The sequence below is a fragment of the Crocodylus porosus genome, unplaced genomic scaffold (genome assembly GCF_001723895.1).
Source record: "Crocodylus porosus isolate Cpor-Errol unplaced genomic scaffold, CroPor_comp1, whole genome shotgun sequence".
In the NCBI taxonomy this organism is placed as follows: domain Eukaryota; kingdom Metazoa; phylum Chordata; order Crocodylia; family Crocodylidae; genus Crocodylus; species Crocodylus porosus.
Genome location: NW_017728899.1, coordinates 904891 through 917784, shown reverse-complemented (window position 1 = coordinate 917784; position 12894 = coordinate 904891). Strand labels below are relative to the sequence as shown.

The following is a 12894-nucleotide window of genomic DNA, read 5'->3' as shown; positions in this document are numbered from 1 at the left end:
GTACAGATATAGATAGATCTATATATAGACATGTCGATATCTGTGTAGATCTATCTATAGAGATCTATATGTCTGTGTGTGTATCGATAGATAGGTAGATAGATAGATGAGAGAGATGTGCATGTATATATAATGGCAATGGGGAAGTTCTGGGGATTGTGCAGTACTATTTGTTATAAAGGGTGGAGGCTTTATTGGTATTTACTCAGCACACAGCCACACCACAGGCTTCACATTTCCGTACCTCACTGCTTGTGGGAAAAGGGTGTGTATCCGAAGGCCGCTGTAAACCCGCGGGAGCTTTCCTGTTGCACTTCAGATGCTGCCTTCTGATCGGAGCCTTCTCTGCTGCAGTGTCCATCAGATGCCTCCTAGATAACGTACTCGGGAGGGTTTTTCCCTACCAAAGACGTACATTTGAAAAAACGCTTTTCGTAGAATTAATAAGGATCCCATTCAGAATAGGTTTTATTGCATTCTTGCATGTGCTGAAGTATACCTGAAGCAAACTCTACCTGTGCTTGAAAAGTGGTAGCTTTGTACATCTCTCTCTCTCTCAAGGGAGGAATTTAACCTTGAGAAACTCCTTTGGTGAGCTCTCGTTCATCACATCAGATACTGTAGTTAGAAGCCACAAAAAGCTGGAGTAACTTGCCTCTTGCAAGAGAGATCGGCAAAATGTATTCCCTGGTTTCCTTCATTGTTTTTTCCAAGCCATAAAAAACAATTGCTTTGCATTACTTTTTCAGTGGTGGGATGGTTGGTACACTGTAACCTTGATAGATTTACTTTATCTGTTTAAAGAGGCGGTGAGGGTTACTCCTGGTAGAGACTGTGTTTGCTTTTGTAAATTTGCAAGTTAGATTGCACAGGCAGAGCCAACGCTACTCCATAAAAAGTAGATTGCCCAAAGAAGCAGAGATGTCTCTTTAGCAAGACTACTGTCTGTACAGCTTAGAGAACCAGTGACGCTGTTTTTTCGGGGTGCTGGAGCCTCTTTGAAGTAGGTACCTCTAGTTCCCTAGCTACGCATCCCATACAAAATCTACTCCAGTTGCCTTTATTCCATATAAAAATTGGTCATTTTTCCTTGGCACAAAAATCATGTTGCTGTTCAGTGGACTTAGGCATTACAGAACCTCAGAGTGTATGCTTTTCATGTTTGTTTAACCCCAAATCCTGGCAGGCTCTAGTTTAAATAGTGCAGCTGCTGATAAAATAAATACAAATTGAGATTTCATTAACCTTTCCCTGCATTGGAGAGGAAATCTGTTACTCTGCAGTTAGCAGGCATGCAAAGTTATATATCCTGAATCCATCCCAACGGTGTTTCTTACAGAGCGCACATTTCTGTTTCAGTCCTCCTGTTGCAACCATTGCAGCCATGATGCCTGTCACAGCTGTGATGCCTGATGATACGCCGATGTTTGACCCGAATATCCTTCATGAGCTGGACTGGAGCAAGAACACGGCAATGTTTTCTCCTGCCATTTCTCCATTAGATCCAGGGGATGGATTAGTTATGAGACCTCTCTGCACTGCTGATTTAAATAGAGGTAGAGTCCTGTTCTGTTTCCCACTGCTGAATGACTGTTGTGGATGAGCGTTGTTCGCTGCCGTGTGTTACGTGACGTGGAAAAAGTTTTAGGTTGAAATAGGGAAAATCGGATTTGAAAAGACAGCTCATTAGTGAAGTTATTTAGCTAGTCAATAAAAATGTGAACTGGTTACTTGGCGTTAGATTGTCTTTGCTCTAATTCACACGCCTCCTCATCTTCCATCAAGCTGTGTTTTGCTTTTAATTCATTATGCTAAGCAGTTGCCTTGCTTCTGGTGCGGATTTGAAGTTCACTTAAAAATTTAGTAACGCACACCCAGCACGTGTGTGCTTCAATATGTACTTGAATGCAGTGACGTACGGAGACGTTGTGTCCCCTTCTCATCAGTCATGTTGCGGTACTGGAGCATCGTTCTATGTGGAACGTGGTTAAGCTGTTTTTGTGTGGTGGGAAATCAAAGTGATCAGGGAAAATCCCATGATCCTGCGAGTATCTCCTTATTCCCTTTATATGGGTGCAACTCCCTGGCCAAATATGTACAGCTCTTGTTTAATCGGTTGGGCACTTAAGCCTGTAGGATTTAAGTTTTGCGCCGGAAATGCTGGAGTGAGATGCTAATTGCATATCTTCCTTTCTTTCCTCCTGTAGGATTTTTTAAGGTTCTGGGTCAGCTGACGGAAACGGGAGTGGTCAGCCCGGAGCAGTTTATCAGTGAGTACATCGCTGTTTCTTGCTGTTTTAGAAGGGATGGCTGGGAAGAGGAAAATACTGATGTGGACAGCAAATGTGTTCCCCTTGACTTCTGTACCTGAGGTCTGGCTGGACAGTGTCAGCTGGGTTGGTTGAGCCAGCTCTCTCCAGGCAGATTTCAACATTTTGGAGGGTGACTTGCAAAATTCACAGCCACTGTGACGCTGATTTGTCTGTCCTGGGGGACTGCCGGGTTGGCAAAGTGGGAACTTCCCTAATGACTGGATGTTTCCAGTTGGAGGAAGATGGCACACGGTCGCGGTCATTACTGCTCACGTTTCAAAACTGGGGCTTGCTTTTGCTCCTCTTGAGCTGATGAGTTTGTTTCACGGGCCTGCCCATCGAACTAACAGACCTTTGGCTCTAGAGCGGCAGCTCTTCTGCAGCTAAAACCCTGGGGAAGTTGTTTCCTGCTTTGCCCCAGCCCTGTGCACTCGTCTCATCCTAATTTGATGTTGATGGTTTTTGATGCTGGGATTGTGTTACTTGTCATTTTTCGAAAGTCTCAGTCACCTTTTTGGATTGCGGTGTTGAATTCTGCAGTGCTCTGAGCTGGAATTCATCCTTCAAATTGGGTTTTAAGCATTAAAACTGACAGCTGTGCAGTCAGAGGACCCTGGCACATGCCTGTCTTGCTATCCTGTTTCCACAGAAACCTTTGAACACATGAAGAGATCTGGAGATTACTACATTACTGTCGTGGAAGATACAAATCTAGGGCAGATTGTTGCTACAGCAACACTGGTTATAGAGCATAAATTCACTCATTCGTGTGCAAAGGTATGTATTATTGCAACCTGCAATGCCAGAAGTATTCCTATTAAGCTAATTGTACTTAGTAAGGTTTTTAGCCATTAACTGACAAATTAAGCAAAATTAGATCAGGCTGTTCTGCTGAGGCAGTTTAAAGGCAATTTAGGATCTCTCTTCTCTGAGTACTTGACAAAATAGGTAACTGATGCGAGAAGAGATTCGTTTGTCTGTTCTTTCTGAAACTTGACTTGGGCCCTGTATTAAGCTAAACTCACACTCGTGTTCCCACAGAGAGGCAGGATAGAAGATGTTGTGGTCAGTGGGGAATGCAGAGGAAAGCAGCTTGGCAAACTGTAAGTACTTCACATCCTTTATCTCGTGACACCAGGCAGGCGTGGAGCCGCTCTTCCCATCTGGTTTCTAGTGTCTGTTAACAAAGAGAGTAGAGGTGTTTGGAAGAGGGTATACTGATCCAGAGCTTGACCCAAGTGGAGTAAATGTCTAATCTGTGTGTGTACGTGCAAACCCCTGGCATATCATCATGCTGGTGGAAGGTCAGGGTTCACCGGCTGTAATCTCAGTATGGACAGGATAAAGCAAGTGTCTGTCTGTCACAATCTGACTGGAATCAATGTCTTCACTTTTGGGCATGTGCTACTACCATCCTGGAAATGCCCTCGAGTTGGACTCCTTTCCCCAGTAAGGAGCAATACCTTCTAGCACTTCTCCCTGCACCTCACCCACTTACGAACAGCCTTTTCTAAATGAGGTATAACCATCGGTGTTCTTACTTCTGGGCTTCAGCTTTCCAGATGAGCCTGGAAAAACTTGCCAAAATCTTAAAGAATTTTGGACCTGAAAGACAATCTGTCATTGAAGCACAAGGCAGGATTTCTGTTGGCAGTTGTCTAAATAGCAAAGACCAACAGCAAATACAGCATCAGCAGGGGCCAGCGTGTTGTTCTCTTTGTGTGCTCTATCAGCCGCTTCACGCCCAGATTCATAGATTCCAGGGTCGGAAGGGACCTCGGTGGGCCAGCCAGTCGGACCCCCCTGCCCTGGCAGGCAAGAAAAGGGTCACCAAACCTGGAATCATGTGATCCCAGCCAGGTACCTGTCCAGTCTCCTCTTGAACATCACCAAGCATGGGGCAAGCACCACCTCCCTTGGAAGTCCGTTCCAGATCCTGGCAGCCCTAACCGTGAAGAACTTTTTTGTAATGCCCGGTCTAAACCTACTCTCCAAAGCTTATGGCCATTGTTCCTTGTCATAGAATCATAGAAGTAGGGTTGAAGGGACGTTGTAGATCTTCAAGTCCGACCCCCTGCCTGGGTGGGAGAAAAACTGGACTCAAATGATCCCAGCTAGGTAGGCATCAAACCTCCTCTTAAAGACCCCCAGGGTAGGAGCCAGCACCACTGCCCTCGGAAGTTGGTTCCAGCTCCCAGCCGCCCTAATTGTGAAGTAGTTGTTGCAGATGTCTAATCTAAACCTCCTCTCCAGTAATTTGTGTCCATTATTCTTTGTCATGCCAGGGGGTGCTAGGGGAAACAGTGTCTCCCCCAAACCCTTCTGGTCCCCCCTAGTGAGTTTATAGACAGTCACCAGGCCCCCTTGTCATTCCAGGGGTGCCCTGGTGAACAGATCATCACCTACTTCATGCTGCTCTCCCCTTATGAATTTGTATGCTGCCACAAGGTCTCCTCTCAGCCTTCTCTTGGTCTTGGCTGAAGAGTTTAAGGTTCTCTTAGTCTTTCCTTGTAGAGCCTTCCCTGCAGGCCTCCAGTCAGAAGAGTGGCTCTTCTTTGGACCCTCTCCAGGTTGTCTGCATCCTGCTTGAACTGTGGTGTCCAGAACTGGACACAGTACTCCAGCTGCGGCCTGGCCTGTGCCGTGTAGAGAGGGATAATCACCTCCCAGGACCTGTTTGTGAAGCACCTATGGGTGCACGACAAGGTGCGATTGGCTCTGCTGACTACTTCATCACATTGACGACTCATGTTCATCCTGGAGTCAGCAGTGACTCCAAGATCTCTTTCTGCCTCACTGGTGCTGAGAAGGTTGTCCTCCAGCCTATAGATATGATGGCAGTTCTTCCTCCCTAGATGAAGCACCTTGCACTTGTCCTTATTGAATTGCATCCTGTTGCTGTCTGCCCACTTCCCCAACCTGTCGAGGTTGGCCTGGATCTGGTCCCTCCTCTCTAGGGTGTTAGCTTCACTCCATATTTTAGTGTCATCCATGAATTTGGACAGGGTGCTTATGGTTTCATAGTTGGTAGAGTTGGAAGGGACCTGAGCAGATCACCAAGTCGAACCCCCTGCCATGGGCAGGAAAGAGTACTTGGGTCACATGACCCTGGCAAGGTGTTCATCCAGCCTCCTTTTAAAGCCCCCCAGGGCAGGAGCCAGCACCACTTTGCTTGAAAGTTGGTCCCAGACCCTAGCCGCCCTGACACTGAAGTTGCGCCTCCTGATGTCTAGTCTGAATCTCCCCTCTGCCAGCTTGTGACCGTTATTCCTGGTCACTCCTGGCGGTGCTCGGGGGAACAGGGACCCCCCCCAATGCCTGCTGGTCCCCCCTGACTAGTTTGTAACAGGCCACAAGATCCCCCTCAGCCTTCTCTTGCGGAGGCTGAACAGGTTCAGGTCCCGTCGCCTCTCCTCGTAGGGCCTGCCCTGCTGCCCCCTGACCATGCAAGTGGCCTCCTCTGGCCCCTCTCCATGCTGTCCACATCCCTCCTGAAGTGCGGCGCCCAGACCTGGACGCAGTACTCCAGCCGCGGCCTGACCAGTGCCACATAGAGGGGGAGGATCACCTCCCTGGACCTGCTCGAGATGCATCTGTGGATGCATGCCAAGGTGCGGTTGACCTTCCTGACCGCGTCCCCACACTGCCGGCCCGTGTTCATCTTGGAGTCAGTGATGACTCCAAGATCCTTTTCTGCCTCTGCACTGACGAGAAGGGAGTTCCCCAACCTGTAGGTATGGTGCTGGTTGTTCCTCCCCAGGTACAGCACCTTGCACTTGTCGGCGCTGAATCCCATCCTGTTCTCATCCGCCCACCCCTGTAACCTGTCCAGGTCCGATTGCAGCCTATTCCTCCCTTCTAGCGTGCCCACATCCCCCCACATCTTAGTGTCATCAGCAAATTTGAACAGGCGCTTTTTATCCCCTCGTCCAAGTCACTGATGAAGATGTTGAACAGCACCGGCCCCAGAACTGAGCCCTGGGGGACTCCACTGCCCATGTCCTTGCAGGTTGACACCGACCCATCCACCACCACTCTGAGTGCGACTCTTGAGCCAGTTTGCTACCAGTCTACTGTATAATCATCCAAGGCAGATGGAAGAGAAAAAGAGTTTTGTAAAGTTTTCAGTACTGTAGGGTTAAGAGTATCTACTCAGTGATATATTTCCTTCCCATGTTAAACATTCTCATTGCGTGACTGATTACAAGTGCGCACTAAGCATGATGAAATGAATACTCCACATTTTCCATGTGAATAATTAATCTGTTTAATTCATGGAAGTAACATTTTTTTTAAATACATGGCCGTCCAACTTCTTAGGGGTCAAGAGCCTCGTGACACAGGCCGCACGGGGGGAACCACACTAGTGCTAGCCATAGGCCCCCAAGCTGCGCTCCCCTTTGGCCGCCGGTTACTGCATGTGGTCCCCACCTTGGCCCTTGCGCTGCACCGTGGGCTTCCCCGTGAATAGTATACATGTATAGTTTGAAGTGTTTTGTGTTCCTCCTGCTGAATTAAAGGCTGACTGATGCAGTGCTGGTTTAAATAACTACTGTTTGGGTGTGTTTGTCTCTTTTCAGCTTAATGTCTACCCTTACATTGTTAAGTAAGAGACTGAACTGTTACAAAATTACTCTGGAGTGTCTGCCAAAAAATGTGGCTTTCTATAAAAAGTTTGGATATTCAGTATCTGAAGAAAAGTACATGTTTCAACGGTTTTTCGATTAAGAACTTCTTCTAGCTCATCTTTTGTAAGGACTGTTGGTGAAAGATCCTGCGCTACAACGTTTTTTTTTTTTTTTTGGTGGAAAATTAAAATTATTTCTTGCTGCAAATACAGTGACCCTTATAGATACTGGACAACGAATTGTGCAAAACCTGCAACCTTACTGGCATTGTAGAAGTTTTCTTTGGGGTGTGAAGATGAGCTGGTTAGAACTAATTTTACTACTGTTCAGTCTGAGTGAAGCTTTTTTTGTTCTTAGCTGGGTTCCGAGAGACTATTATAAAGGGGATGGTTTTTAACCAAAGGTATATATTTTTATCTCAAATTTTTTCTTGTCTCGTATTTTTCTAACGTTTTGCGCTTATTTCCTTGGTAGTCAAAGTGCAGGTAGCGGGGTTGGGCTTCTGCCTGAGCATCCCTGGGGAAAATGTAACTTGTATAGGGACACTTTGTGTTACATAAACAGCAAAGCAGAATAGTACTAGTTTAACTTCAACCGTGACTCTAACTGCTGGTGACATGAATGTACAGAAAGCTTCCTAGGCACCATCTTCCCAAAATTCAGCTATGTGCTTCCCTTGCAATCTATTCAGTCCAGGTTGTGTACTGTAGATAATTACTGGTTTTGCCACGGTTGATATTCCAAACATACACAATGTATTCCAATAGCCAACTAAATGAATAAGAATTCAAGCCCTGTCCTTTAGTGACTACCCTGAAGCTTTCACAGCGGTGAGTTATTAATCTGTGAAACAAACCCAAAGTTATAATTGCCTAAAGTGTAAAACAGTTCCCATCTTTGGTGAGACTGTCCTTGTTTCTATTCTGCTTAGAAGTAATGTCATTTGAGGACAGGAGTTTAACTCCTGCCTCTGAAAAGGCAGTGACATGTTCAGTCGGACTGACTTGCTGCACTTGAATTCCACTGGGCCAGGTCTGCAGTCTTTGAGGCTAACTGCTTGTGCATATTTTGTAAAGAAATCCCAAATCCTGGTCCAAAAGGCTTGATGCTGCTTCGGCTCACCCTTTCTGCTATTAACATTGGATAAGTTATTTTTAGCACTTTTTGCCACTGAGAGAAAAAAAGAAATGCAAACCCCTTTGTTTCAACGGGGACTTTTGTGTGAAGAGTGACAAGTCCTCGTGTTATGAATAGGGCATTATAAGTACATGAAGGTTACAACAGAACAGCTAGTCTTGTTTGTGAACAATTAAGCTTACAAAATGTTCTTTCATTGCAGCGTTGAAGACTACTTTAAATTGTGGGGCTTCTATTTAATGTGACTGATGGTACTCTGCTTAATATGTTGTTTCCTTGATGGTGATTAGGTTTTATTTATTGATTGATCTTTGTTTCGTTTTTTATTAAAAAATGTTTAAGCTAAAATAAATGAAGACTGCCAAATAGTTTTCTTTTTCTTTTATAGTTACCACCCACTGCCCTGGCTCCAGTTAACCTGTGGCGCTGAACTGTACTGCCCAGGGAGGCAGGGCTGGGCTCACGGGCTGCCGTGAAAACTTATAGCTCTATCATGCCTGTCTTTGGGAACAGGATAAAATACAGAGTTAGTGAGTGTGAATGAGCATTGGTGTGGGCGCAGGCACTGGTGGCATAAGCCTGTCATGTGCCACCTTGGACGAATGCAATGGATTTTGCTCCTTACCATTATAATTAAGGCTGAATTGCATCTAACTGTAAATAGGGTGTATTACAGTAGATAAACTAGAAGACCTAAACAGGCTTGGACCCTCAGCAGAGTTAGTGAGTGTGAAGGGAGCAGCACGGCACCTAGCTTGTATCAAGATAAAACTGAAATGCTGAAGGCGTCGGTGAGGTCCATGTTTGACAGAGCCTTTGCTGGGAGAAGTCCAGCTCATCTGCATCCTTTCAGCTCTGGCCTGAGCTCTCCACAATATCATTCATTCTGAGCTATGCACCTGCCCAGATGTGACAGAAGCTACTTGCCAGGCCCCAGCAGACTCGCTAGCAAAAGAACTCCTTGTCTGAAGGTATCTTTTCTTCCCAAGCTCCAGGAGTACAGCATCTTCATCCCTAATCGACACTGATTTGAAGATCTAACTAGGTTTGTAAAATATCTATGGTAGGAAAAGCTTGAAAAATATTTGTTGCAATGCTCTATGTTGAAGAATTGCACTGTTGGCATAGAAAGCAAGCCTCACTGATGGGTTGAAGAAGTGACTTAGTTTGCAGGCAAAGGAACGAACAGTAAGTTTAAGCTATTGAATTTAAATGATTTGGGAAGAGATGTAGCAAGGTGATGTGGGACCTGCTGGTTAACATTAGTTAAACTTCTAAAAAAAAAAAGGGGGGGGGGATTTTGCAAAACTTTCCCTCTCCCCCATTGAAAACAATAACTTTTAAATGGACTGTTCAAATATCACCCCTCTCCAGCTACTTGTAAGAAAGGGTGAAGTGCACCTTGCACAGCTGGCTAATGCTAACAAGAAAATGCAGGGCATTTGGCCAAGAGTCCTGCAGTGTAAAATACTTTGTGCAGAATTAGCCTGGAATAATATTAGACAAGAGGCATAAAGTCAAGCAAATGTAGATACCAGGCATAACAAATATGCTTAGCTACTGTAGTTCTTTATGGCCTTAGCCCTGCATAGCACTTCAGGTGGCAAATCTAGAGCCCTTTCAGCTACTGCCAAGTTCCTTGCGCATTTGGGCTTCCATCAGTAAGTCTGGGCAGGATTCCTCTGCCTTCTGTGCCTCTAAGGCCCGCCACCGACCACAGGTGAGACCTTGGATTCAAGTGTCTTCTCCTGATTTGGAACAGAGATTTGAAGTCAGGTATCGTTTCTTTCATGAGCGCCTTACTCGCTAGGCAGCAGACTACTGCAGGTCCACCTCTGTCACTGGCGAAAGCTGTCTGGTTTGTACAGAAGCGGCACAGCCACTACAGAGAAAGTGAGACATCCACTCTAGAACATCCTGTAGGTGCCTGGTGGTTCGGATGCTTGCATAGGACATTTGGGTGCAAATCCCTGCTCCAGGTCAGGCAGAGGAGGAGGTTTGTGCCTGTGACTCCCAAAAAGAGTGAGGAGCCGCCTCCACCCAGAGACAGGAGACAACTTCCTAAAACATTTCAGCTTTTCTGCTGTACCTGCCATTATGTGCACAGCTTCCTCTTCAATGTTATACAATTCGAGTCCCGTTCTTCGAGGTCTAACTCTTCTCTTACCTTGCGTATAGGGAGACTGGGGGCCTAATCTAGGGCTGTAGATTTCCCCAAGGCAGCAGTGTCTACCAGTTAAGCACTGAGACTCTAAACCACTCTTCAAGGATTTGGATCCTAGTGCTGCAAGAGAAAGATGGAGAATAGCACCAGCAAGGTGGCAGAAGTGACACACAGCCACGGGTGGCATGGTGCCCATTAGCCATGTCTTGGGAAATTGCCTTCTGGACTGAGTGAAGTACCAACCAAGCTGTCTCAGCAGCAGGCTAATCTTCATACAGGAAAAGCTTATAAAAAAGGTACCTGCTCCTTCATTTTCATGGCAGGATTAAGAGGAGCATGCGTTGGGGGCCACTAGTCTATTCCACCTCCTGCTCCAGAAGCAGTATCCTCTTTTAGAGCGACTTCTGGAAGGGGCTAGTAGGTGGAAAATGGAATGAAGAAATAGGTTACAAGGAAAATCCTTGTTCCTGAAGCTAGTGGGATTGTAAAATACCCTCCTGAGGAAAGCTGTGGGCATGTCTATGTGAGCAATCCTGCTTCGGCAAGGGATGACTAGATGTCTCACTAGGGCTCTTCCCTCCATGTGTAAGATCTCTAATTTCCCAGGGGAAATGCAGATAGGGAGTTGAAGAAGCAAGCAGGTTTAATCAGTGCCCTGATTCTTGGAGCACTGTTGAGATGGATCCTCATCCCTATGTGCATGCATGGCTAGGAGCCTTTAGCTGACATGCTTGAGTGAGCCACAAAGACAAACGTCTCGCATACGTACAGTGCCTGCTGGCAAGTAGTCCTTTTGGTTGCAGAGAATCACTCTTCTCCTGGTAGAAACCAAGGTATTTTCTGGGAGAAAAATAACCTTGGAACAACCAGTTAAATTAACCCCAGGAGAGCTTCTCCCAAGAGACTGAACATGGGCACAGCTGAACTCCTCCTGGAGTCTGGGGAAAGGCTCTCTGCCTTCCTGAGGCCGAGCAGCTGCTTTCCCACTTCCATAAACCAGGAGGGGAGGGGAAGAGCAGTTACCATTCCCTACCTACCTCCTCCTCAAACTGGGCAGTCCCCAGTTTGAGAAGAGGCAGGGGGTTTTGCTGGCTCCCATCAGCTTCCCTTTGCTGCCCCACTACCCAGTGGGCTGGCAATTTAAAAGCTAGCAGCCAGGAGTAGGGCTCTGGAAAGGTCTTCCAGCTCCCACTGCCTCCTAAAAGCCCAGCACTGGGAGTGAGGAGCAGCAAGGGTGGCAAGGTAGGCTTGCAAGCCTGGCTCTCAGCTGTACCAACTTCCCCTTCAGTGGCAGGGGTGGCGATTTAGAAGCCGGAGGGACTGGGAGCCTGGCACACAGACTTTCCCCAAGCCCAGCTCCCATCCCTGCCAGCTTCCCCTTACTGCCCTGCTGACCATTAGGTTATGGAATCTGCCCTGTACCACAAGCAAATACACCAACCCATTTTTGGGGGGGATCCAAGGACCCGTATAACTAAAGTAAAAGTTGAAACTTAGCAGTTCAGGTACAGAATCTGCAAGCCTTCTACAAGCTTCCAACGGGCAGGTTGTCCAGGTCACATCCATAACAAACAGAGCTAGCCTAAAGCTCGATGCTTCATTGCTCAAGCTGGAAAACACCCAGTTGCATATTGGCTGCAATATCTGAACCCTGGCGACAATTATGAACTAAGACACCATGTCCACAGAGGAAGAGCACTTCTCAAAAAAAAGCTAGTTACTTTAATATAGTTGAAGCTGTTCAGCCAACAAGGTAAGACTCTAAAACAGCGGTTCTTAAACTTTTCATCACATATTCCTCTACGCTTGTTATACTGGACTGTCTCCCCAGTGCCACGTTATGGATAGTTAAGGGGTAGCTCTGTCACTACAACCACAGTAACTTCTCCAGAAGCCACCAGTATAGAGGGTTCCCATTTGTCCATCTCTCCTGCTTTTCCACTCCCTCCTCTGTATCACCCTTTGTTTGAGAAACACTGTATTAAGGGAAAGTGAGAATAAAAGAAAAACAGTTATTTCATGAACTACTTGACAAATCAAGGAGACAGTTCTGGAAAACATTGAGAAGTGCCGTCATGTAACTGATGGCTATCACCATACTCATGGATAAGGGGATGGAGTTAAGGCTATGTGAACTACCTTGGGGCTTTTAAAGTTTTCCTCATTGCCACTCACTGTGCAGATTTAAATGACATGCATCAATTATAGCCTTTTGGAGGTGCATATCTAACTTTGGCTACGAGGGGGGAACTATTGTTCAAGTCTGCAATAGAGACACTCTCAGGAATGCTGTTCTTTGTTTCTTGGTTCACACCAGTTCTCCCTCAATGCTGTCTGTCCTAAGTGTCTCCTGTTTGCTGATGCCATGTAGTGGAAGGCACTGGAAAGCAGTTGGACAGCAATGGTTGTATTATTTACTTTGGTTAATTATTGGCTGATTTAGCATCCAAGTTCATACAATGTCTTACAGATGTAAGTTCCCATTGCTTGGCAAGAAGAAAGATTTACCAGAGTGGTAACTGATGGAAGTCAATCATCGTGGTGCCCTGTGACCCATATTGTTCAACATCTTCATTAATGATGTGGACATTGGAGTCAGGAGTGGACTGGCCAAGTTCGCTGATGACACCAAACTTTGGGGCAAAGCATCCAC

At 46.3% G+C, this 12894-nt stretch overlaps 1 protein-coding gene across 1 annotated transcript; it reads left to right on the top strand.

Annotated features, from left to right (window-relative positions):
- Positions 1-613: 613 nt before the first annotated feature.
- GNPNAT1 (glucosamine-phosphate N-acetyltransferase 1) lies at positions 614-8124 on the top strand. Its single transcript, XM_019556617.1, has 5 exons — positions 614-1556; positions 2208-2270; positions 2962-3089; positions 3354-3415; positions 6893-8124. Exons 1-5 carry the CDS (start codon positions 1385-1387, stop codon positions 7038-7040), a joined length of 573 nt encoding a protein of 190 aa, XP_019412162.1. The 5' UTR covers positions 614-1384; the 3' UTR covers positions 7041-8124.
- Positions 8125-12894: the final 4770 nt, after the last annotated feature.

Coding starts and splice junctions, on each gene's coding strand:
- GNPNAT1 (XM_019556617.1), top strand. CDS start 1,385: ATGATGCCTGTCACAGCTGTGATGCCTGATGATACGCCGATGTTTGAC. Junction 1,557..2,207: donor CACTGCTGATTTAAATAGAG/GTAGAGTCCTGT, acceptor TTCCTCCTGTAG/GATTTTTTAAGGTTCTGGGT. Junction 2,271..2,961: donor CAGCCCGGAGCAGTTTATCA/GTGAGTACATCG, acceptor CTGTTTCCACAG/AAACCTTTGAACACATGAAG.